At 44.0% G+C, this 27,253-nt stretch overlaps 1 protein-coding gene across 1 annotated transcript in view; it reads right to left on the bottom strand.

Moving 5' to 3' along the window:
- Positions 1–4,125: 4,125 nt before the first annotated feature.
- Positions 4,126–27,253, bottom strand: part of DDRGK1 (DDRGK domain containing 1) — a 38,559-nt gene continuing 15,431 nt past the window's right edge. Inside the window, exons 3-9 of the mRNA XM_084263070.1 lie at positions 25,862–25,968; positions 23,870–23,971; positions 15,091–15,213; positions 12,916–12,954; positions 8,352–8,408; positions 6,879–6,927; positions 4,126–5,599 (exon numbers count right to left, since the gene is read on the bottom strand). Coding sequence (XP_084119196.1) covers positions 5,427–5,599; positions 6,879–6,927; positions 8,352–8,408; positions 12,916–12,954; positions 15,091–15,213; positions 23,870–23,971; positions 25,862–25,968 — 650 coding nt within the window. The 3' untranslated portion in view covers positions 4,126–5,426. The remainder of the gene's footprint in view (positions 5,600–6,878; positions 6,928–8,351; positions 8,409–12,915; positions 12,955–15,090; positions 15,214–23,869; positions 23,972–25,861; positions 25,969–27,253) is intronic.

The following is a 27,253-nucleotide window of genomic DNA, read 5'->3' as shown; positions in this document are numbered from 1 at the left end:
GTGAAGGAGGCAAAGCTGCCCCCAGGGAGCTGGAAAGGGCTGGTGCACGGCTGCTGGGTGGGGGGTCTTGTTCCAGCCCAGCTGAGAATCCTCCAGAAAACGTTCCCAAAAAGCAGTTCAGCTGATGTCACTCTCTATTTCACCCTATAAAGGGATACGAATGACTTGTCCCCAGAGACAGAACATGTCACATTTGATGAATACATTGGATGTATCCACAGAGATCATTCAGTGTTCCTTTCCTTCAAGGAAAGGGATTTTTTTTCCCACCCTCTCCTTTATTTCACTTGACTTTCACTTTTTTTCCCCAGTATCAGAGAAGATGAAATGAATTAAGGTCCCATCCCCGCAGAGCTTTGGGCACAGAACTTCCCTGGGTATCAGCTCTTTTGCAGGGATCCTGCCATCCAAAGCCACAGATCCACACTAATGCTCTGAATTTTCTTCTAGGGTTTTAAAAAAATATATAAAGAGTTAGAAAATATGAATCTGGGACTCCAGAAGGTGTCTGTTCCTGTGCAGAGGGGAATATTGCAGCTTCGTGATTCGCTGGCGTCTTGTGGTATTGAATGTTTTCCTGAAAGGATCAATCACAGAATCACCAGGTTGGAAAAGACCTTTGAGATCATCAAGTCCAACCATTCCCATCCTAAGCTAAACCATATCCCTAAGTACCTCATCTACCCCTTTTTTAAACACATCCAGGGAAGGTGACTCAGCCCCTCCCTGGGCAGCCTGGTCCAGGCCCTGACAACTCTTTCAGTAAAAGATTTGTCTCTAATATCTAATCTGCCCCTGCCCTGGCCCAGCTTCTTGCCATTTCCCCTTGTCCCATCTCCTGTCCCCTGGCTGAAGAGACCATCGCCCACCTCTCTACACCCTCCCTTCAGGTAGCTGTAGGTGGTGATAAGGTCTCCCCTCAGCCTCCTCTTCTCCAGGCTGAACACCCCCAGCTCCCTCAGCCGCTCCTCATAGGATTTGCCCTCCAGCCCCTTCCCCAGCCTGGCTGCCCTTCTCTAGACTCATTCAGCACACAATATCTATTGAACCCTAAATAACAACAATCCTTCTCCCCCCCCCTCTCCAAATCTGTTCCTAGTATCCATAGTTACAGAGAAAACCTGGAAACCAGGAGGATGATGGGCTCCAAAACTCCCATCACAAACAAAGGGAGTAGTTGTGCATTTGTTGCTTTCACATTTCTATACCCTGCTCCACACAGACCCTGTTCTTCCATTGAGAGACAAGCTGGAGTTTTCCTTGATTGGATCTTGCCTTGAGTGATATGAATTCAAGGTTTTTAATCTAATTTTGTTTTCAGCCTTTGCCTTCGGGTGGAACAGCAGAATTAGGACAGACTCGTGCAAATGAGCTATTAATTATTATGATTCCTTCTGTGCATAACCAGGGTACCTGGGAGCCCTTGTGCTAGTTCAGAGGAAAAACAAGGTGACAAACGCTCTGTGATGCCTGGGTGGAGTTTAACAGAAAGCAGGGGTGTTATTTTTTTGTTTAAAACCCAATAAAAAAGGGATGTTCCAGCTCCTGAAAAATGATAAAAGCTAGATTGGAGAAAGCAGCAGGAAGGGAAACATCAAAACCATCCTGCCTCCAGCACAGGGAGGGTAGCAGGAGTAGGTGTCCTTGCCCAAAGCTAATTTTGCTGAGGGATTTGCATACAGATCATCCAGGGTAGAGCTTGGCTGAGCCCCGTGCCGGTGCTGAGTTGTGAGCTATGAGCAGCTAACGCTCCCTTTGCCAAAATAGCTACGAGCAACTTCGCTGTGCCCTTCCATTTTTAGAACAGGGGGGACTCCCAGAAAGCAGTCACTGAGGAGCTTTTGAATTTTTATGAATTCACAAGACCCCAAATCCACGGTGCACCCCGGTATTTTACTGGATTTCCTATTTCCCCAGTATTTTCCTGCCCTGGATATTCCTGCTCCCTGTGCCAAGCAGCATGGAAGGAACCACGCTGACTCAGCTAAAGCCCCTGGCAGTGTTTTGTGCTTGACCTTGTAATTTTTCCATAAGCACATGGGGAGGATGGGGGCAAATCTGGTCTCGTCCTGCAGGTCCATGGTTCCCTGCAACAAAGGGTCAGGGCCATTTTTAAACAGCAGGGAAGGAGAGGTGAGGAAGGAGAGAGGAAGAGGAGGGGAGCCCAGGACCATTCCCACCTCTCTGCCAGCATCCTCAGCCTCCATCCTCACCCAGGACATTGGGAACACATGAAATATGAGTTATTGCATGATTTATGAGTTCTGCCAGTGAAATAATTTTGGGGGACATAGCCCTTAATTTCTTCCTCCTCCACTTCCACAGAAAAAGACCCACGAGCACAGATTGAAGCAGCAGCAGAGGTTTGAATTGCTGCACTTATAAACCATCCAAATGGCCTGAAGCAATTGTATTTGAGGTTTTGAACTCTCTTCTTGGAGTCTGTAAGTGGATTCCCAGAAAATAACTGCTCTTTGATAGAAAAATCAGCTACAATTTAGTAGTCGTGGCTGTTTTCCAGGGCTAGGCAGGACCTGTGGGTCAGAGCACCAGCCCCCACTTGTCCTTACTCCTCATGGCCACTCTAGAAAATCTCAACAGTTGGAACAATTTCCTCAAGGCAGAGCTCAGTTTGCTTCCATGCAAGGCTCCAGGAGAGTCAGAAGCCCAAGTGTGCTTTCTGTTACCCAGATTTTTTCCTCTGGCCTCTCAAGTCACATGCAGTGAGGATTGCAAAGCACCCCAAAAGGAGGGCTCAGTTTCCCTTGAACCCTGGTACAGCCCAACCGGGTGCAAAGAACAGGGATGGGAATGGTGGAAGAGGATTACAATGGAGGGAGCAGCTGCTGGCATAGCTACATGGTCACATCTTGCCCAGGTGCCATTACATCTGGCACCAGGAGGGACCCATGGGTTGAATCTGATCTTCTGCAAGGCCAGAACACCCACAGCAAGAGCTACACAATTTGCTGAGTGACCCACAGCCCCGATTCACGTGCTTCACAGAATCCCAGACTGGTCTGGGTTGGAAGGGACCCCAAGGGTCACAGAGCTCCAACCCCCCTGCCACAGGCAGGGACACCAACCTCCAGGCCTGGAGCTACACAAGGCTGCCCAGGGCCCCATCCAACCTGGCCTTGAACACCTCCAGGGATGGGGCATCCACCCCCTCTCTGGGCAGCCTGTTCCAGCCCCTCACCACTCTCTCTGTAGAAAACTTCCCCCTAATATCTAATTTAAACCTTCCCTCCTTTAGCTTTAGTCCATTCCCCCTTGTCCTGCCATTGTCTGTCCTTTTAAAAAGCTGGTTCCCCTCCTGTTTCTCTGCTCCCTTTAGGGACTGGAAGGCTGCAATGAGGTCCCCCCACAGCCTTCTCTTCTCCAGGCTGCACAAGCCCAGCTCCCTCAGCCTCTCTTCACAGGGGAGCTGCTCCAGCCCTGTCATCATCTCCGTGGCTCCTCTGACCCCTCTCCAACAGTCCCACATCTTTCTTGTATTGGGGGCCCAGCTCTGGACACAGGACTTCAGATGGGGCCTCACAAGGGCAGAGCAGAGAGGGACAATCCCCTCCCTGAGGAACACACAACATGGGAACGCTCCTTCAGAGCTCCAAAGAGCCTCAGCACGCGGCACCTGTTACTGCCGGACGCTCCATCGGATGACGGCCCCGGCTCTCACAGTAACTAACTCACTGTCACGTTCTTCTCCTCTCACCTGCAGCTGCTGCTCACCCTCCTGTGCCTGCCAGTGACTCACAAACCACCCGCCGGGCTCTGGCGCCTGTGAAACACCCTGACAGGGTTTCAGTTGTCTCTGTATTTCAAGACACAACCCCCAGCCGAGCGGAGCTGCTGGGGTGGGGAACAGGCTTTGCACACACCGCTCCCAGCAGGTGGCTGGCCCAGAGCTGAGGAGCAGGGCTGTTTTGGGGGTGCAGGAGTTCACACTGCGAGGTGAACGTGGGGGGTTCACAGGCACAGCCAGCGAGTGCACCCTGGAGTGATTTCAGTGGGTTCCATGGGATACCTCTGGTCTTTGAGGCTATGGCCTTGCTGGCTGCCTCCACCTCACCAAACCCTTTCATGCCTTAAAAAAGCCACCTCAGATTACAAATCTCTGCACTTCTTACTTTCAAAGCTGTTTATTTCATTGCAAGAACAACTGAAGACAGCACCAAAAAATCATGGCAAAAATCACATTTTGAATAATTAAAGAGACTTCCTAAGCCTCAAATCTCAGGTCATCTTCCTGCTGGTTAAGGACAAACTGATCTCTCACACCATGGCGAGCTGCTGCGCTGTAACCCAGCACTCCTGCAGAGTATCACATTCAGCAGCAGAGCAGAGATGAAAAAGGAAATAAGCTTCCTTCCATTATTTTATTGCTATCTCGCTGATAACGCAGCTTGTTAGTCTAAGTCAGGCTATCCCTAGGGTTGGACAGACACAGAACCACCCCTCTTGCCCTCCCCAATTAGATGCTGTTGATTTCAGAAAGCAGAATTAGCAAAGCATCAATTACGCCATTAAAATCATTCTTAGGCAGGAAATATACTGACCCCAACAATTAATATATTAATAACCATTTATAACAGTAATTTCATGACTCATAGTGCCAGAATTGTTTTATTTAAAAGTAACAAACCATCCAGAACACGAAGGCCATGGGGGTGTCTGAGGCCTTCAGACACTGAGCTGGCTCTTGCTTCAAAGGATGAATCACCAGACTCTGATGGGTACCAGAACTGGCCTGTGCAATGCCTGAGGTGGGTCAGCCTTTCCCTGGAGGTGTTTCTGTCTCCTGGCTACAGGAGAATAACGCAGCTTGGCTGTGAGCAAACTTGTTATGCTGTACACACCAAGCAAAATGTATTTATACAGCAAGTTCTCATGTTTTTGTAGTTTCAGCATGAACAGAGGCAGACTTGCAGTATTTTCTTTTTACTCTATCCTTTGGAAGCTGGTACAGGGGACAGATCTGCAACCCTCACCCCTACATCCCTATCCTGGGCTGTGTATGTCATTGCCACAAAGTTACACAGCTCTGCAAGTTCAGAGCAAGCCCTGAGTATTCTGAATGCAATCAAAACCAAATATATTTGATACAGACAGCAGAATCTGGAAGCAATAGAATTTGGGTACAGTCACATGAGACTGGCTGTCAATATAAAGTAACCATGTAAAAATGACTGCTGTTCCTGGGGTACAGGTGTGTCAGGGGTGTTTTAGCCCCAAGCTCTTGGCCAGCCTCTGGTGTACAAAAAGACTGCCCTATTTTATCCCAGCTCTATAGAATCAAAAGTGTAACTTCTGATCAAACCTTGCAGGTGAGGCTTAAAAAAAGCATCCTATCTTGCTTGTTTTGAGTTAGGCGGCTTATTCAAGCAGAGGTGAAACTCCTGCTGTATTTTTGTCACACCACAATTTCACGCCACAGTCGGAGCAACAGCTTGGCTGTCAGGCTGGAGGTTGATCAGGGTGTTGCTTGCTTGGGCCAGCTCTGCGATGGAGACTCGTCCTCTCTGTTTGATATACTGAGCCACAGCAGCCATCTCCTCTGGAGTGATGTAGATGAACTTTCCTCTGTCATCAATCACACCTACAGGGGGAAAGAAAGGACCTCGAAGTCAGCACTTTGGCTCCTCTCACTTCCCGACAGACATCAGTCACTTCTTTTGGAAGGGATGTTCAAACTGCTGAGGCTGCATTTCATATCTAGGGCAGGCAGAACAACGTGCTAGCAGTCAGGCTTTTATCTCCTCTCTACTGTTGGGTCTTTGAGCAGGGCTATGACAATAGCTGAATGCCTTTTTTGTTCAGAAAACCCCACGTTCTTTCCTTGTACGCAGCTCGCTGGCAGCACCACGGCAGCTGCTGCAGGTACGTAGTGTTGGTGCCAAAGTTCTGGGCCCAGGCAGCTGGTGGAGAAAGGCAGAGCAGCAGGAGGGCCCAGGAGGTGATGCCATGGGCCAGCTCAGCCACTCCAACTTACCCTCTGAAAGGGAACAAAGCTCACTTTCCAGTTACTCCACCAAGACAGAATAGATCTCTCTGTTCTTAACATTTCAGGTTCAAATGCGCAGCAGAGAGCCTTCTTGGCATGCCCTTCAGGGCAGAGGCACAGCCAGGACAGTACACATCCTCATGCTTTCATTGAGAGCAATTTTAGGTCACTTGAATGGGTTTCCTCATGTACCCTCCAAGACAGTTGTTTCCCAGCCATGACTGCAATATCAGGTCAGTAAATGTTTGCACTGGCACCTTCCCCTACTTCAACCTTGGAAAGAAAAAGACTGCCCAGCAATAAGCCAGCCTTGTTCAGACAGGGAGGTACCCACATGCTCAGTCTCTGCTTACACTCCAGCTTTGACTGCACAGGTTAGGAACAAGCACTTCCCTCACTACAGCACCCCAGAGTGCTCTGGGCTGTTTGCTTCTCCCACAGCGTGCCATACCCCAGCACTGCCTTTAGCCACAGCACCTTTAAAACAGGCTTGCAAACCACTCCAAAACAGCCAAGTGAGGGTTTTTTACATTTGGATTTTGGAAGCCAGCATTTCCAGCTGGTTGCTAGCAAGCCCTAAACATCTTCAGTGGGGCTCAACCAGCCTGTGGGCCCTTGTGCTGGTTCCTAAACTGTTGGGGCCCTTCACCCCCCACCTCTGTGTAACGTCTCCTAGTAGAAGCAATCACATCCCATCGGGCTTCAAACAGCAGTTTCACAGCAGCTGAAGCAGGGATAATAAAACCATCTATTTATCAAGTCTTAGTAGGATCCTCTACAGCAGAAATAACCCTGAAAGTCTCTGTACCACAGATAAAGCATTCTCTGCACGATTCCCCAGCTAAAAAAATCCCCTTTGTGTTTTAGCTGTCACCTGTTAAAGTGCCATCTGCCATCAGGTCCTGGATTCTGTTAATTGCATCCTGTTTGTAAGAGAAAAAGGAATAATAAACCAATCAAGAGGGAGGCAAAGAACATTTCATGTGTTCAGATAAACCACAGATAGAGGCTTATGTTTAATTCCTCAGCATTCAAACTTCAGTGAAGGATACACTCCAGTGTTTCCACACCAGCAGATGCAATAAGCTGTCTTAGAAGGATGAAGTAAAATTCTGCATTTTGGGGTGTTCAAGTAACCTCCCCACCCCCAAAAGAGACTTTAATTGCCAAGTTACTCAGCTGGTTCAAGGAACAGAGGGTAGTTGCTGAAGTCTTCCCAGGGAAAGGCTGTATGGTGCCAAGGGAACATGCAAGTTCTGTGAGGTACACCCAGGTACTTCTCCAAGGACCTGGCTACACTCTGTTAATATATTTGTAATATTTTTTCCTGTTCTGTTTAAGATCAAGCCTCTTTTACCAAGCCAATGCAACAGCTAGTTGAATTTATTGCTGGGTTAACTCTAGAGTTACTCCAAGGATCCAGTTCTAGCACGCCTTAAGCTAGTATCTAAGGCTTTGTTTCCACAGTTCTCTCTCTCTCCCTTTCTGGTATTTATGTGACTGCAGAAGAAAATGATGGTTTAGATTTCAACCAGGCACATTAACTGACTCACTGCTTAAATGGAGCTCTGGTTTCAGAGAGAAGCAGAGGCACAGCAGCCTGGACTCAGGGCAGTGTAAGCTGCTCTGAAGGGGCACCCCAAGATCAGACTAGGTACAGAACAACAGAAAACACTGCCCACTTTGAAGAACATGTCAAATGTGCTCAAATTAAAATAACCCAAGCTGTGACTAGTATTTAGACTCAAAACATAAAATGTTTAGAGAACAGGGAAAGGACAGAGGTGGAAAAAAACCCAACCCCAAACCCGTACAGATTTCACACTGACATACAGAGCTCACTCTGACAGGCTTACATGATGCTGAGAGGAACACTCCTCCTCAGTAATGCACTGGAAGATAAAAATTCTTAAATGTTCTCATAACACACAAGCAATTGGAGCAAAATACCTCATCTAGTGGTTGTCTGCAAACAGAACAGAACTGTCCAATTACGCAGGCAGTGTCTGAATTCACTTCTAGCTCTGATTTTGATTCCCAAGTAGCCTGAATTGCTCTATTAGTTGATTTGCAAACACTGCAGGATCCATGAGCCAACAGGCAGCTGTGCAAGAGGCAGACTGAGCACTTTCCACTGAGACAATCTTGAAAAGCCAACAACCCTTCACTGGCTGGCACTCCAATAAGCAGACACATTTTTAGGGCTGGTTTTGCTGAACTTCACCAAAATCCAAGCATTTTCAGTATTGCTGAGACCCTTGCACAGATGTTACCCTTACTTACTCACTTTGTCTCTTGTCATTTTAAATTAATTTCTTGTACATGCATCCCAAAAGTTAGTACTTACTTGTGTTCTTAAACCCAAATGTGAAGCCAAGTCCTCCAGCTGGATTACCTTTGTTTTCTATGGAAAGAAACAAGAGTTACATGCAGTTGATGAATTAGGGGGTTAGCCTATTTCTTCATCTTTCCAATAAAAATTGCATTTAATAGACAAGGATAACCTGTCATTCTACCTAACTTTTCCTAGTAAGCACTTTTCTCTGACAAAAAGCCCTAATGGGCTGCTCTGGGGGAAAACTGGATGCTCTGTCCCACTTAAGAGAAGACTCAAATATATTTGCCAGTGTTCCTCCTAAGGTTTTCTTATGTTAGGAGGACAGGGTGAGCAAAAGCACAGTAAACTGCCACTGCTCTGCCCCTCCAGTCCCCTGAGTTTCTCAACTGCTACCTCTAATTTCCAGCATGCTTTCAACAAGACCCCTTTTTGTTTCGAGAGATTTTTCAGAGTGCCTTTTAAAATGATCACCAGTATGTATCAGCTCACACATAAAAATCCAGACAAGACTGGCAGCATTAAGTGCTTTAGTCTGTTTTACTAATGTCATGTGTATTAGTGCCATAATAATCTTCCTAAGCAAATGAACACCTTATTAGAACTGTCAGTGTTGGGAGAGCACTGCACGCGTGCTCCTGCGCAGGCTGCACGGTGATCTCTGAGAACAAAGGCTGAAGCAGGAACTGCAAATTCTCATTTTGCTTTTGACAGAGATTCTTCCTGCAGCCCTCCCCAGTCAGGATGCAGTCCCCACCGCTCACATCTGGTTTTACACTTCTCTGTAGCTCCAGAGAATCACAGAGAAAACACCTGGTGCACTCATCTGGAGCTATACTTGGTTCTTGGGGTTTTTTATTTTTTTAAATCTGAAAAAGTTTTAAAACATTATCTGTTTAGATGTGGTAAATAACACATTGTTTATAAGGAGCTTGGAAAATCTAAATTTAAAATATCTGAAAGCTGTTCAGTTTGGATTCTGGACTACATTCCTACGAGCCATGTATGTAGAGCCACAGGAGCCAGGTTATCAGACGCAGTGCTTCCAACGGTAAACACATTTGTTTCTGATCTTGAGAGTACAACACTGAGGCTGAAACAGATGAATCTTTTTCATTAATAAAAATCAGTCAAACAAACAACAAAAGCCACACACGTATTTAGTAGTTGTGAAGTTTGATGCAGCCAAGCTAGAGAACTGAATACCATGGACTGAACGCATGGGATTGGAACCAGTCCATGGAATTCAGTTCTCAGAGCTGGGAACTGCCAAGATTCGTCACATCTTCTTTTAAAAGGATGGGGAGGGAGGGGGGTTATGTGCAGTGCCACATTAACAAGAAAAACAGGATTTAAACCTTTACTTAAAGACGTTCACCCACAAAGACCACGTTTACTGGAAGCTTTGCAAGCTAGATCCTGCTGTGAATGAGAGCTTGGAGGGTGGGGTGGATTTAGGATGTGCTCCCCACACACTGAAATGGAATGACATTGCAAGGGCCCGAGCCAGCAAAACACTGCAGAGACAGGCTGGACCTTCACAGAGCAACCCCACTGCACACTGCATGCTGCTGCTGCAGAGACAGGCTGGACCTTCACACAGCAACCCCACTGCACACTGCAGCTTCTGCTGCAGAGACAGGCTGGACCTTCACACAGCAACCCCACTCCACTGCCTGCTGCTGCTGCAGAGACAGGCTGAACCTTCACAGAGCAACATGCACACATCCACACTTCACTGAATCAGTTTAATTTTAGGCATGATTCTGCTGTCCTCAACAAGGGCTGAAACAGAGGAAGAGCTCCCAGGATTAAGATGAGTAGCAACAGGAAAGGGTAAAGCCTCCAAGTCCTCCTCTAGCCCTTTCAAATGTATTTTGCAGTCTCAGTTCACTGGCTGTAATTCAGATGGACTCAGTGATACACTGTCAGGCCAGGTGAGAACAGCATGATGGACAAAGCACAGGCCTGTATTTCCCTGGAGCATCAGAGCAAGGGAACTGCTCAGCCACTTTAAACTCTGCCTGCTTCACTATGAATTGTTTTCAATTGCACAGAGAGCCACAGAGCTGCTTTGTAAGGAGTGCCATGCACCTACAGCACTGCTAAGTAAACCAATAAAGTTCCCATGAAGAAACTGGTTATTCTGAGAGACCTCCAAGAGCAGATCAGCTGGGTCTGTAGCTTGAGGACTGGCCACTGTAAGGAGCAAGCACTGCAGCAAAGAGAATGCCACACCACAGAGACACAGCACAGTGACACTGCAGCAGGTGGGTTAAAGGAAGGGAGAGGCTCAGCTTTCAGAAAACCAGAACTGGGGGCGTCAATTCTTTTGGTGCCTTCAAGAAGAATCCTATTTAAAACAATCCCACGAGGCAGAGCTGGAGAAAAGAGCCTGCATTTTATCTCAAACACCCCTAGGGATGAAGCATGGGGTGAGCTACCTCCAGTCAGTTATGCCAGTAAAATACAGTCATTCAACAGAAGAGCTAAATTAAATTTTATGTTTTAAAAATGTCAGTTGCTCTTTTAATTTATATGGTTTACAGACAGCTACTGGAAGCTTAGCACTGCTTCTTGATAGAAGTCATTAGATTTTGTGAACAGAAGATGAAGGCAATACATAATCTATATATTAAGCATAAGATTAAAAAAAAAGCAACTAAAACTTGTAGAAGAAAGCTATGCCCTAGTTCTGCAACTCATCTCTACAGAGGAAATCAGGTGTCAAAGTGCTTCTGAATTAGGTTTTCATCCCATACTTAATTTCTCTGACGTCAAGTAGAAGTGACTAATATAAAACTATACATATGTGCTTAAATACTGAACTGAGAGTTTGTGACTAATCTGTTCCATCCATCACAACCACCAGGGTAACGTGCAGATCGGATCCGACTTGGAAACACTCCCAATTTTAGCAGAAGATCCCAATGGACTTAGAAATATCCTGAAAAAACCTCCTGTTATCCTAGGGCAGCCTGTTTATCAATACAGAACAGCACGTTTTCCTTAATCCACTGCTTGGCAGGATCTCAGAAGTCTTAGATGGGAACGGGTGAACTGGGATCATACCCTACCACGTAGCCCATTTCCAGAGTTTGTAACCCAAACAGGGGGTGAGCTTGACAGACACAGCCAAGTTCCCCTCCCTTTCAAAGAAACCTCTCCAGCTTCTGTGGAAAACTGAGCATTGAAAATGGCTGCACAATGCAACGTGGCACCTGATGGTCCCTTGTCGCTCCATGGTTTTACTCTGGCTCTCTGAACACGTCACCCAGAGCTTTTCAAATCTGTTCTCAGCCGTCTCACCCACTTTTGGCAGTGCTTCTGATGAGAGCTGACTGGCTTATGCTGGGGACTTGGTTACCAAACGGGCTGTTTGAATTTGGGTGGCAGCAGTAAATCCAAGTGCTACCAGCTGACCCATTTCCAAACTACCCCCAGAGGTCACGTAGATCCAAAATCCCTTTGCATTTGCAAACCTAGCAGCCTCCCTCCCCATGGCCTGAGAGCAATGGGATACACCACTGCAGGTCCCAGCAACACAGGAGGCAGAGAGCAGCAGTCACTCTGCAGCGACTATAGAACCATGGAGCCCTTGTTCAGCCTTGTGTGGCACTAACTTCAGTGGAGTCCTCACACTGAGCCACCCGTCAGACAAATCTGTTTGCAAGTCCAGGTTTTTGCTGAGGTAATGGACATGCAAAACTAGCCCAGAGATTCTGGATTAACAAAATGATTAGGGCACCACTAAGTATACAAGTGATTTGCTTACTAATAAAGCCTTTCACGCACATACCATACACTGAGATAAAAGTCCAGTTTCCAGTAAGGGAAGAAAAGGATTAATTAGGACAAAAGATTTGCCTAAGATTGTTAGAGTAAGGGTAGAAAAATGCATTTGTCCTTTGATATACCAACAGTGGAGAAAGAAGCATTTCTCCTTACAGATCAAAAGTGGAAAGCCTCATGAACACACCACAGGTTTTAAATAACCAACTGTAGGGTATCATGAAAGGCAGGCTAACACACCCTATTAAAAATACTTCATCTGTTCCTTAAGTGACCCTTCCAAACATTGAGACAACACTGCAAGCTGCATGGACAGAAACAAGAAGAGAAATAATGTGAAAAGTTGGATTGACATTCACAATGCCACTGTTTCAGACACAAATGCATCCTGTGTGGCTGGTGCTGCGTTTCTCCTTCGTGGTGAGCTGAGACGCAGCTGATGTTCACCGTCAACAGCAAACACTGCTGGCCAGAAACTCTGGGGGTGATCCAGTGGGCACAGGTTTTATAATGCTTATTCTTATGAAAGAAGGTAAGAGCTACAATCCTGCCCCAAAAAGCCAAGGCAGCTATAATTACAGATGATCTTAACAACGACGGACATGCTCCCGCTTAGCTAAGTAAATAATGCAGACTAAGGTATGTCTTCTGTTACTTGTTGAATATTTAAGTAAATCAAAGAGGAAGTGAAGATTTTTCCTTCTTTTTGAAAGTCAGCTCTTTGCCAAAGATATTTTACACAATCTAACAAGTAAAAGGAGGAGAAAGAGCAAGGGTAGCTTACCTTAACGTATTCCAGAAACTCCATGAGAAAGCTGCGAGACTGGATACAGCAAAGAAAATAATTGCTATTTTAAACTCATGAACATTAAAGGCATCACAAACTTTGCTGAGTACAAACATTATAAAAGTGTTCAGCTTACACATACTGCTGGAGTTTTAAACAGAGACACTGAGGGAGGTTTTGAACCGGGGGAAAAAAACAGATGTAATCTTAGCTAGAAATTTATGATAAGTATTTTCTAAGACAGAAAATGGCCCAAGTATAATTTTTAATTTTATGTGTTTTCTGAAAGAGAATCTTTGAATCTTTATCCTCAAATAACCACACCTGGGTGAGTTTCTGCACCGAGCTGCATATGCACACTGAGAACAGAGGTGAAGTACAGAGTGATTCAGGAGGGTGAGCTCATGCAGCTGGTCAAGTGCAGCACACAGCTGTGCAACACATGTGAAAGTCCAAGCCGTTTGCAGAGCTACACACCTGAAATCCGGCATTTTAATGTCAGCAGCTCAGTTTTCAAAGGCAATGCAAACGATGTGCATTTAAGGAAACAGGAGATCAAGTTACTCTGCAACCCCAGAAATCAATCAGCCTTAATTAACTGCTTAGCTCTGGACTCAGGACAGTAATTTGCAGCATGGGTTTCGGCAGGCTAGCCTCAACAACACAAAGCAGAGTCAGCTACTGTAACAGGATACTGAAACACTTCAGTACATTACCCACCACGAGGCAGCAGGGTAGCCTGCTGTTTCTGCAAGGCTGGTGTCTCCAAATAACCACATACCTGTTACTGTTTCTGAAGATGACTTTCAAATCACCCACTATTACATTTCTAACTCGCCACCCCTACCCCAGATAGCTTGTGTTGGGATCCAGGCATCATCAACTGCCTGCCAAGCTCTTTTGAACAAGGAACACCCTCCTCTGCTCCCACATATAGAAAGATTAATTTCTCCTTGATGGGGAGCTGTAGGAACACAGACAATAAACACATTCTAGCTTTAAAGGGTGTCTGAAGTGGAACAATTTAATGTTTTGGTATCATCTAATCTTCTCACAGGACAGGCACATGTTTTAAGGCACCTTCAGCACAAAGTATGCATTTCACTGTTCTCTGCACCTTGGGAAGTTCCCCAACACCAAATACAACTGCTCCCAGTGTTAATCCTGGCAGGATGGAGGAATTTATCTTAATAGGAAGGGGTCCATAGTGAGAACTTGTGACTGATGCCCAGTGGTACTGACTCATAACAAGCTCCTCAGCCCAAAGCTACTTTTGGCCACGCTAGTGGCAAACCCATTTAATTCAACAGGGTCGCTTGAGCAGAGGAGCAAATGCTTCCATGGCCCTGAAAACAAGAGTTGTCATGAAGTGCATTGGACAAGTCAAACTTGGCAGCCACAACCCAAGCGCAATTTCGGCATCTGATAGCATTTCAGATGAGCCTAAGAGGTTTTGAGCAGACAGTAAGAACGCTGTCTCCCACAACAGTGGGACTTTTTCAAGTCTGCTGTGATATTATGTCAAGTATCACATTTCAACCACCAGCTCCAGCAGCACGTCTGCAGCAGGCAGCCACAAGAGGAGCGTGCTGGAACGTTATGCACCAGTTTGAAATACCATCAACCATAGCAATCATTTGCCCCCCAGCACCTAGGCTGTATCCTGCAAACTCTCTTAACAGAAGCTTTATAAGACAAAAGCTTGGTTGGTTTTTTTTTTTTTGTTCATTTGATTTCACAGCAGCTCTATTGGCCTAGAAAATAAAACCAAAACCCAGCAATTCCTCCCAGGTAAGTGGGTACCACTGAACTCTGCATTTAGAGTTGCTTTGATCTGGCCCATTGTATATGGGTAGGGCAGAGCTGAAGACAGTAGAAGAGTATCTGACCTCCAGGATGAGTTTTATTTCAGTCCTTACGTTAAGGGAGAACTCATTTCCAGCAATATGCATTTGCTTTATAACTCTAAACTACTCTGTAGGAGTCCAGAATGAGGGACTGGAACATTCCCCAGGAAATGCCTCAGTGTCATATAGACAGTTTAACTTCTACAAGCAAAAACATTTGGCTGACTACTCTCCTACTTTCATTTTACAGGAGACAGAATACAGCAAGGACAACCTGAGTCTAACAAAGATACAGGAACCTGCAGTAACAGCCTAACATACATACCTCTTCCTCTGTCATTGATTCTTCAACTCCTTCCTCTTCAACTACAAAACTCTCCTTCAGCTTCAGATACTCTTCATACTCTCTCTTCTCTTCTTCTTCCTTTGCCTTTCGCTTTTCCTCTTCCTGGAGAGAAAAGATGACAAATGGTCAGTTTGCTCCTCATCAAATCAGACTTAGTTTTAGATAAAGTAGCATCTTCCTTATCTGCAGTCTGGTTTTACTAGGATGGACAGCAGATAAAAAGTTTCCAAAAAGGAATAATCTAAGTTCTTCCTTGATGGCATCATTAATTTCACAAGCCACCCTTAAGGCAGCAACCATCTCACAGAGGAGCATCAGCTCACACACAATACACCCAAGCTGGTTCTTAACAGATCTGACACAGGAGAGAAAACCACTCTTATATAGCAACCTGCTTTCTTAATTTGCATGAATATGTTTCATGCAGGTCCCGTGACAGGAAGTCCCTGCCCCAAGCTGGGCTTGGTGCAAGATCCACGTTGCCAGTAACCGGCCCCAATTCTGCTCCGACATGCACAACTGTACACTGGGAGTGAGCACAAAGAAGGTGAAGACAAACTGGTGCCCATCTGTGTGTGAGAAGCAGCTGTCCTGTAACAGAGTTTCAAGTAAAACCTCTTTTTTATGGCACACAAGCAGACTATGTCTAGATGGAGTGTAAAGAACCATGTAAATTATTTGAGGTATAGAAGACAAGACACAATTGGATTTAAAAAAGGAGGGTTTTTTACATGTTTGATTGTTGTTTTTAGTTATTTGCAATAACAATACTTTCAGTTACCTACCCTGAAAGAAAGGTTCAAGCCTTAAAAAAATAAATAATGCTGGTTCAGAAACCTCCAAGCCCAACATCAGCAAAATGGTGATGCATACCAGGTCATGCAGAAGAGTCACACATTCACACAGCAACACCCTGATTAAGTTTTGGACTGTGATAAATAAGACAGGTTTTTACAGGGACCTCATAAATTTGCAGCTTCCCATCAGTTTCTTTTAAAATTGGTGTTGCTCTTCTCCAAAACACTTCACAGACCTAACTACACACACACACACACACACACACACACACACACACACACACACACACACAACTTCCTTACACAACGGTTTCTTCTGCAGAGAAATTCATGCTTGTGCAGCACCTGGTACAACGATCTTCCAATTTGACTGGTTGCTGTCACATTGTGAAGTCTTGATTAAAACTTAGAAAGATCAGTTCTTCAAACTTCAGTGACAATCTCTGGCCACTCCTCTCCTATCAGCACAGGAATTGATCTCTTAAAGGGCAATTACATTGATTTCTAAATGCTTGCCTGCTACATCTTTGACACTAGGATGGTAATTGCTTCCTTAAATGGCTGGGAAGCAAACACTTGTTCCATTAAAACAGGAAGAGAGAAGAATAGGTAATGAAGTGTATTGAAAAATGTCCATACTAAAAAAGATGCCACATAAGACCAAAACCAGCAAGATACCAGGAGTAAATGTTAACACCTATTCTCCTTTCAATAAAAACTGAAGAGAAAGTGTATTTGGTCTGAATTGTGTTTAATCAAACTTCCAGAAAGTCATGAGAAGGAATGCTACCAACATAAATGTAAGAAGAACAGGACTGAAAGGATCTTACTGTACATGTAAAGTCAAAACCATTTATTTAACTGCTATGTCATGAAGAAACTACAGATCTGAGTAAGTTCTTGAGACAAAACAAGACCATTTTCTGGGTCATTCATCACGGTAATGGTTACTAGCAAAAACTCATCACTAGATTTTTTTCCTTGTAAGTGCTACAGGTGCCAAGACAACATAATCATATTTCATTTGGAAGTGATGGCAATTGTTCTTTTCTTGTAAGTGCAACAAATTGAATATTGTTCCTGGAAATAAAGAATAAGGCCCTTCCTCAGGTCTGTTACAGGGGCTGTAATTCAGCAGGACTTGAAATGAGGAAAAAATAGATATTAGATATTGATATATTATTGATATTGATATTGAGATATTAGTATATCTCAAAATCTGAACATTGCTTTTGGCAGATTTTCTACAAAACATAATCAGAGGGCAGAATTCCATCTACACCCAGAGCAAGAATAAATAAGAAATATTCTCCTGATGTTGGAAAGCCTTAACTACAAATGAAACATAGAATCTTAGGGGTTGGAAGGGACCTTGAGAGATCATCGGGTCCAACCCCAAATGAACACGGCTCAGTCCCATCTTCCTCATCTCCTTACCTACCCAAAGAACAGTGCCTTCTCTTTTATTAGAGCACGTTACTGCTGGTACTTCCATTTCCAACACGTGCAGGAGAGCAACTATGCTGAGACTGGCAAAACACTCCGCTGCCCGTTCTTCTTTTGCGGTCTCCCTACAAGCCAAGGCGAACTTGCTTTCCAGATCACCAACTCTGATGCTAACGACTGGCAGAGCATTTCTAGGTGGTCTGAGCCACCGCTGTGGCAGCTAAAGCCTCATGTTTCCTGGTGGTTGTAGCTTCCTCCATATCACTAAGTATTTCCAGAAGCTTTTTCATCTAAAAAATCCCAGCCACTTCCTGTACAGTCTCACACGCCGCGTTACCACCTAGATTCACCTACGATTCAATCTGTTGAAACAAAGACTTGGCCAAACTGTAAACTGCTTCAGAGTCAAAAGAGAGCTGACTTTGCATAACCACACTTTGAGAAGCGACCAGCACCAGCGGTGGAAGCTGAGTGGGGGGAACCCTAGCCAAGACAGGCTGTCACTTATTCTCAGCTATTTTTTTTTCCCCCCACTATCATGCTAGCAATCTTTTTTCACATGCCCAAGTCATGCAGCAGCTGCAGGTAGGTGTAGGGTCAAATTTAGGCAGGTTATATTCCCACAAAAACCAGTCTGCCTGTATGCAGAACCCACACACGGAAACACTCGCAGCACCCCAGGGTCTGCTAATGAAACAGAACCCCACATTTGCTTCACACAAGTCACAGAGGGGACACTCAGCTCAAATATAAATTAAACCCTTCCCCTCCTCCCCATCTTTGTTAGTCAGCTTTCTTCTGATCTCATTAACTGCTGTAGAGCTAAGTGGTAAAGCATGTGGCTCAGAGGAGAGAGATAATAGCCGAGCCACCTCCCTTCAACCATGGGTGGGGTGGTGGGGAAATCCCAGCATCATGGAAATTTGGTAACTGCAGATGCTCACCTTCAGCTGCTTGCCTTTTTTTTGTTTGTTTTTTTTTTTTTTAAAGCAGGTTTACTTCTCACCCATCTGAGCATGGCCCAAACTGGGGGCTTGCTACAGTGTAAAGATTTCTTTTTGATCAGTTTACTAAAGTGCATGTGAAGAACAAACTCTCCTGCTCTGATCGTGTCTTTATTGGAAAAGAATAAAATAGAATAAAAGATGACCCAAACCTTTCTTCCTTCTGTCCACATTGCCACTACTGCATTAGCTCTACTTCTGTGTGCTTGCTGAGTCTCATGTGCCACCACCTTGTGTAGCAGAGACCCTAGAGCTTGCAGAGCTCTACGCAGTCTGTGGATTTCCAGCACTCTGGGAGATGCTTTTCACCACCATTACCTCTTCTGATATGGGATCTGGTCAGTACTGACTTTTCACTGCACCATTCCCAGAGCTTCCACAGCTCTCCAGGCTCCCACCTTCCCAGCAAGGGCCTGGCTTTGCTGTGAGGCTCCTTTGAGATCATTACCTTCTGTTTCCTCTTAACTTGAGCACAATGATTATTTCCATGACATCAAAAACATCAATTGTGCCAACTTCACAAGAGCCCATTTTTTTTTCCCAGGTGAACCCTATAATGACTTGAAAACTCTTTTAGACTTAGAGCTGGAAGCAGAGCTTGACTCTTGGGATCACAAGTCTCTCTGGAGCCCGGGGATGCTGCTTGAGGAAGTGTTCTGGCTAGTGCACAGATTACAGCCTTCGAAGGTTTATCACACACCACTATTTTTAACAAAGGGTGAGGACCCTTAAAGAACTGTTCAGCAAGAAGATACTGAAGCCCTGCTTCTAGCTTTCAGTGCAGTAACCCATTTAGGGTGACACTGAGAGTAGTAAGTGCTACTGGCCTGTGGCCTAAGCAGCTTTCCCGAGAGCTCTGCCTAAGCAGCTTTCCCTGAGAGGAAACTGCTAGTTGTGCACTGTGCCAACTCTCCTCCAAATCAGATAAAAGAACCAACTAGCTGACAAACAAATCATTTATAGGCAGCTTGTTCAGCTGCTAAGTGGAAGGGATCTCATTGCTGGTGAGGAGAGTAGAGCAAACACTGGATCCTCTTCACCCATCACCTGCTACCAGTCGTTCCTTGTTTCTGGTTGTTTCCTTTACATGCAGACTGAGGAAAAGCCTACTGGTTCCTATGCAAGGTCCATGGAGCAAAGAAACCCTCCTTGTACAACATCCAGTTTTGTGCTGTTAGTGTAGGATCTGCAGGAAGCAAAAAGGGACTTGACAAGTAAATAATCTGGCATAGAGCAGGTGAATCTCTAGGATTCCTCCCCCCTCACTGTTTAGACACAAAATAAATAAATCAAACAACCTCAGAAAGACAGAGGAAGTGTTCTTACCAGGCCTCACATTGCATCAAAATCAGAGTAGAATGATCTTTCTGCAAACTTTTCAACTTGTACTTCTCCAGGAGAAATTAATTTTCAGGAAAGTGTAAGCAGTTGAAAACTGATGCTTAAACTGAAGTGCAGAGTAGGCTCCATCAGCCTCCAGAAACACACAATTTATGTACAAATAGTGGATAAAAATGCCAAACAGATAATGAAAAGCTTTGCTGAGGGGCACACAAATCTCACTGTTCACTTATTTATACACAAAATAACAATAATCAACATTTTAAAACTTGGTTCTTATACCTACATAATCAAATATCAAACCTAAGAGCTGAAACTTTAGGGTCCTAGTTCTCAAAAGCTTCAACAGAGCCCCTGGGATCACTAGCCAATCCTTCACTTCTATAGCTTGGAAGATGCAGACCATTTTCATTTAGGTCTATTTATTTATGCAAAACTGAGAGCCTAAATGAAATTGCCTTAGTTTGGAAACTTTGGGGGGCAGCTATGCTTGTGCAATACAGATCTCCTTTGAATGTAACAGTGAACAACCACCAGTCCCCACTGCTGCTCTGCCCTTTTCTTTCCCAACAGGGAAAAGCTTCCTTGCTGGAAGAATGGTAGTTTCTCTCCTGTATCAAGGAATGCTTTAAGAGCAGCCCACTCTGAAGTGGATTTGCAGGGACACACGCTGTTTAACACTGCATTTTAGTATTGAAGACTGATGACTGTGAGCCCTGCATCTGCAGGAGCAGTTCCCTTAGCACCACAAAGCTAGGCTGAGGGACTCAAATTTACAAAAATTCCTGTGAACAGGGGAATAAAAAGAGGTTCTTGTGCCAGCAATCTGCAAGGCTTTGTACGAAGACTCTGTTTTGCAACATCAGAGGAAGTTCGCTCTCATTGATAAGGTGGCAGTTGGTAAACCATCTCACCACTAAAAAACTCCAAGAGTGAAAGGGAAATCCCCAGGGTAAAGCAGAGCTGAAAGCAAATGCCAATTATAAAGGAGCTTCCTCACATGCATAGCCAATCAGGTCATCAGAACACTGGAAAGGAAACTTGAATTTAAAAATATATTCTCTGGTTTGCAACACTGGAGCCAAGGGGCAACCACATTTTATTTATATGTGCACACAAATACATTTAAATAGAACTGGGGGGTATTTTTCTGAAGAATATGCAAGATTTTAGCCCCCATAACTCCCTTGAAGGTCCAGTTCCCACCTGTACTACAGCACTGTGTAGCACTGCCCAAAAATAATTGGAGAGGCACAACAGTTTGTCTATAAAAGAAAGCTGCTTTTCATCTGACTCAAGAATTCATTATCTCCACTGGACTTCATATCATAAAATACTCAGGTGGGGGGTGTGTTTGAAAGGGTTAACAGTCCTGGTGACTTTATCAAAGATCAACACTGGGGAACTTCTAGAAGATCTGCATGCTGCAACGTGATTTTCTATCCTCCTCAATCTACTTGGCTTCCCCCCACCATCTGACAAACTTTTAGATGGTAGTTAATGTCCTGGGAATCACCCATCACTGTTGAGTAGGATTCAGTTCCTAGATGAAGACCCAATTTATGAGGTCCAATCTTTGAACATGCAGTGAGTGAAACAATAAATAATTCATGCAGTTATGCCACTACTTTTCCTGGAGGCAGTAAGACTTCATCAGTAGTCTTAAAAACCTTCCCCACACTTCAGGAGACAGACATAAAAACTATCAGACTTGCCACTGTCACTGTATCTGCAGAAAGACTCTGATGTACTGGGAAAGGAAGGGGGAAAAAAATGAAGCTGTCTGACAAATGTAACATTCCTCAGACAAACTTCAGTGATAAACTCAAAATTTCTTGTACCTTTTGGGATTATAGAAACTACAGAAATGTCAGTAATCAAACTTCCTCCAAGCCTCACACAACTTGGTTTTTATCTTGTGACTATCAATCACTACTTGAGGTACCTTCCACTCTCCTGAGCTGCAGGGTGCAATGCTCTGGGCACATGATTAGCCCCCATGGCCTCACTCGTGACAAAGTGCTACTTGTGGAAGTGAAGAATCCTTTCTCTGGAGGAATGTGTGAGTGTCATTTTATCCTATGCATTCTATAAACCCCAAAATAAACCCAATGCTCCACTTGCTGCTTATAGGGGCCTAGAAGAGATGGGCAGGGTTTTTTACACCACACAATCAGTCCATAATAAGACTTGAAAGATAAGACAGGCCATGCTCACATGCACAGTAATGAAGTATCTGTTCAACTCAACTTGTCTGCCGCCCTCCTATCACCTTGGCAAGACTAAACCACTGACATCTTGTTACTGCCATGCTCCCTGCAACACCATCTTCTTTGCTGACTGAAGCAGGAACTTGAGCAATGCAGCCTGAACATGTACAAGTCTGAATTGTTCTGTTTCCTGATGAAGGCTTGGATGAAGACAGAGACTTAAAATGACTAGAAAATAAAAGAAAAATAAAATGTTGAAAGCACTTTCCCCTAAGTAAAAGAAGAAGGTTGGCTTGCTGCTGCCCTGATAAATACTGCTGAGAAAAGCAAATGAAGGAACCCCACAAAGAAAGTAGCCAATGCTTTCATTGGATACTACAATTGTAGCCAAGGAAAGCATTGGCTAAGGTGAGCAGCAAGCTAGACTCAGGCATCTGAACAATTTTCAAACTTGAGGAAGTACTACAGAATTTAAAAAACAAATGAAGCAAACAAGTCAAAGCCTCAGTTTATATTCCTTTTTTTCCCCACTGAACCTTGCAAACAGGAGGTAGAAATGTTTCAGTGCAGTTTTAACTAGGAATGCTGAAAATGAAATTAAAAACAAGTAAGAGTTTCCTCTTTCAACCAAAATAAATTATTCAGCCCTAAGCTGAGCAGGAGCTGGTGCTACTGATGTGTGTGGGCAGGGAAAAATTTGTAGACACAGATCCATGGGAAGCCAGGTCAGATAGTTCTGCTATTAGGAAACACTTTGGCTAAGCACAGGATTGGCTTGGACTGGCTGAGAGCAGCTACTCAACCTCACTACAAGCCCCAGACATGAATTTCCACACATATTTAAGTATCCCAGAAAGTTCACACTCAAGCTGTGAGCTACATTCTGTAAGGAGAGCAATTACTCAGTACAGCACTGTGCAGAACACCTTGGTCCTTGCCTCCAGAAGCCCGTTGCAAAGCTACACACAACTTGCCCAAGCACCAGAGAGCATGAAGCTCGTTCCTGGTTCTCAGCCAGTAGCACTGATGGCCAGAATACACAAAGCAGCTTTGAAAGAAGTTTGAGTCCCTCATGGATAAAAGTATTCAACAAAAGCATTTCAGTTACACAGTACCTGTTTTTCTGGGTTGCTCCTGCTAACACACACCCTCATATGCATAGTTTATTGTGAAGCATACATGACTTTGGATAATTATCATAAAATTGTATAATTTTTCACAACAGTTGCAAAATTGGTTGCTGATGTCTTTCACTTTCTGCCCTGCTGGTTACAGCTGTCAGGTAGGCAGCACTAAGGAGCTTAATGGAAGAGGGACCTGGTGAAATTGCAAAATCTCCTTCACTAAGAGACACTCAGAGCTGGGCTGCTCAAGGTCCTGAGCAACCTGCTCTAACTGGACACGGTTTGAGCAGAAGGACAGCCCAGGTGGTCTCTGGAGGTCCCTTTCAACCCACATTATTCTATGATTCTGTGACAAACAAATTTCTCATGCCAGACACCAACCTCTAAAATTTGTCTTACAACTAGGTACAGCTCCCTCCTTCCTGTATCTGCTGTGAAACATCTCCCATAAACCAAGAGCCAGCTTTATCAGCTATGTTTGTCATCATAACGACTAGACCAAAGACTGTCGCTGTGGCATACAGCTGTGGCAGATCCACTACCAGGAGATGGGGTTTCCCTTTCCCCTAGACTCAACTGTGGGTGGGTGCTTGCTGCTGTTTGGAGCAGTTTTCACTTCTGCCAAGCACTCAGGGGAACAAAGCTGGGATGTGCAGTTGAGTAACTGAGTATTTCTATCATTCAAACAAAGTGGAACAACAACAACAAGTGATGAAAAACACGTGCTACAGTAAGGAAAGCCAAAGGGAGTTCTGCTGAGCACAGAACTTCTACAGAAGCAATCTCAAAGGCAAGCTTGGTTCAAAATTTCCATCTCTAAATACAACCAATCCCACCTGTCGTTCTTCCTCCAGACGTATTCTCTCCTCTTCTTTCCGCCTTTCCTCCTCCCTTTTTGACTCAAGTTTTTTCCGTTCTTCTCGCTCTGCTTCTTCAGCCTAAAAAACCCCAGAACGTTATGCAAGCCAAGCCTTACTCTTCCTCAACACACATTTAAAAAACCCAATCCATACTGTGATATCATGGGGACATTTCTTACCCCCTTCCAAAGGCATTAAAGAGAGCAGGGGAAAAAAAAAAGCCATTATCATTTCACTCCCCCTCCACTATCAGAATATTTAACATGATGATAAATTTAGACATGCATTATCTGTATCTCAGTAAGAGTTTAAGTTTTTTTAAGTGCTTATGGGCTTATTACTATAGTGATATTAAGAAATACTGTGTTGTGGCATTCCATTTCTCCTCACTTTAAATTTAATTAGAATGGACTCTTAAGGAGAGGGAGGAAAAAAAAAAAAGGAGAGAGAAAATATAAACTCTGTAAACCCAAATACATTCAAATTTATCATTAACCTGGGCAGAATCTCTTAAAGTTGTGCTGGTGCCTTCAGAACATTTTATTATTTGGCTTTAAATTAAACCTAGCAAAGAGACTGTTGCAAAATGGAGGGGGGGAAAAAAAAGGCATTTTCAGTGTATTGTTTAGAGATTTATTTTAAGCTGTTCTTCAGCCCCTTCAGTATACTTAAATTTGAAAATATATTAAGAGAACAAGCAGAAAACATTCAAATGGAGGATTTGTGGCTTTAAATGTTGTAGAGAAAAAGACCTAACCAAGGAATTTATGTCTACATGGGAAAATAAAAATCAGCATATTTTAAAATAAAACAAAAAAATTCCTCACTCCACCAACTGATGCTTATCTAATTTCATTCAAATTTGCTCAAATTTTCCACAAAAAAAGAAGCTAATTAAATAGAATGAATATGGAAAGTAATGACAAAATGGTTAAAGCACAGAGTGAGAAAAGGATCCTAATGAAGTTTATATGTAACACAATAATCACATTGATTGCCAACTGCCCTACGTATAGGACATACCACTATGGTGTAAAGCAGAAGCTGGTTCTAAACCTCAGGTGATACTAAAATGGGATTTGAGTGGCTCTGTAAAATTTGTTGTGTCTGCTGTGCACTCACACAGCCTGTTATGCAAAGGCTGTTCAAGTTTTATCTACTTCTTGCAACCCCACACTCCAAGTCACAGAACAACACACAGAGTTTGGGGGAAAAAAATTAAATTAAAAAAATCAAACAAGAACAACTAAAAGGAATTAATGCACAACCTGCTGCAACCCAGGAGCACACTTCAGAAACAGTTTCAAAAAGCCTGCTGCTCCCCTGCAATTAACAGCAACTGAAAAAATGCAACAGCATTTCAGTAAGTAGTTTTGCACATTTAAGATTTAAGAAAGGTTTAAGAAAGAACAACTGAAAAGCTACAGCACATTCCTTTGGCATACCTGGTCTCTGTTTAAGGGCCAAATTTCAACCCAAATCTGTCTGTATCATAGATTTCAGTGGATTTCAGGGCCTGTTTTTTATCTCCTCCCATCCATAACAATAAACATGGTGAAACACAGATAAACCCTGATATGAGAGCACATGAAGCACTACTCAGAACTGCCCACGGCTTTGGTCACAGACCCAGTGTGACAACAATGCTGTGTGTTTTTAAGGGGAGGCAGTACTGACATTAAGCTGCAAACTAATGGAAGCATCAACAGAAAAAAAAGCATTCAAGTTTTCAGCTCCTCTCTCATCCCCATGAGAACGCCAGGGAACCTAATGGAAAGAAAATGAGGCACCATTTTCCATGGTTCTCTTGGGATATGACATAAAAAAAGCCCAATTTACATTTCTAAAACAAAATACCACAACTGTTGTAGGGATGACATCGCCTTTGCCTCTCTGGGGTGTCTGTCTTCTCTAGCTCTTTGCTGAGTACTGCTGTTCAGGGTTCTATACGTGGCAGGAAATGCTTACCTCTCTCTGTGCTTTTCTGGCTTGTTTCTCTTCTAATTTCCTCTGCTTCTTTGCTCCAATTTTCCCAGACACCTGAATTTCTGGCACCTCCTCGGCATCCTCTTCCTCTGCAAGAATGCATTAAAAGAGCAAACAACCAATTTTTAAATCCTCTGCAAAAAAAAGTCCCTTGGAGAAGCTTCACTGCTTCCTAGGAAAGCAGCAGCAGATGAAAAGGAGACACATGTACAGTTCAGACAAGACCTATTAGAAGGAAAAAGGAAAAAACCAGTAAAAAAAAAAATCACACAGGACTGCCAAAGCCACAGAGTAGAAGTAACAAGGCAAACACACACTCAAGGGAAGCCAGAGGTAAAAATTTACTTGATCTTTCGAAGGAAGGCTTTTCATAAACATTTCCTGCTTTCCACAATTAAAATACACACTTTCTCTTATACATAAGATGTGTTGATGACTGTTATTGTATAACAATACCCCCCCACCTGCAGAGACTTTCTTCTCAGTTACCTTTAAGCTTGGCACCACAGACATCCACCAAAAAAGCAGGATTCAGAGGCATACCACTCCTTCACTCCTTCTAGCCTGACACAACTAACCTCTAAGTGCAGGAAGAAGAAAAAGAATCCCTCCAGAGCAAACCTTGGGTCTGATTGGAACAAAACTATGGAAATAGTTCCCTGTTGTATGACAATCAGGTTGTTTATAGAGATGATTTCTGCAACTGTGGAATGTGAAAGTGTCACGCTCAAATGATGTGCAAACACATTATATTTCTGCTCACCCAGGGGCTAAGTAAGACTAAAGAGCTTTTAAAAACTGCCATTTCCTCCCCCACCCCCTCCCACTCGGTGTCTCACGAACATTTGGCCACTTTATTTGCTCATCTAAATCAGTCCTTGACCCTACAACATAAATCCTGTGGATTGACCTCCACACTCAAAGAGAAACCATCAGCTCCCTTCACAATACAGAGAGATTCACGTGTCTCAATCGGATGGCAGAATCAAAATGAAAGATCTTTATCAAATGGATCCCTCTTTGGGTAATTTATACTTTCAGCATCCACAGTGCTGTTATGATGGATGCTGACTTTGAAGTCTACCAGGGAATCTGAAGAACTTTGCCAACTCCTGCAATTCTCCTAAAATGCAGTGTTCATTAAGGGAGGGGAGAAGAATCAAAGCATGCAGGGTAAATTCTTCCTCAGTTAAGTTTTAGCTCTCATCACTGTGGGGCTAGAAAGCAATTCCCTACTCACAAAACCCCTGAAGAAAAAGCCCATCATGACTGATAACCAGTTTCCCAAGACCCTGCACCACTTGTACCTAGAGCTGACTGTACTGTGGTCATCACTAGAACTGATTTGCTAGGGCTGGCACCTGGATGTTTTCT

Source organism: Gallinula chloropus (genome assembly GCF_964237585.1).
Source record: "Gallinula chloropus genome assembly, chromosome: 4".
Classification (NCBI taxonomy): Eukaryota; Metazoa; Chordata; class Aves; order Gruiformes; family Rallidae; genus Gallinula; species Gallinula chloropus.
Note: the sequence above shows the minus strand (reverse complement) of the source record. Positions and strands in the feature narration are given on the sequence as shown.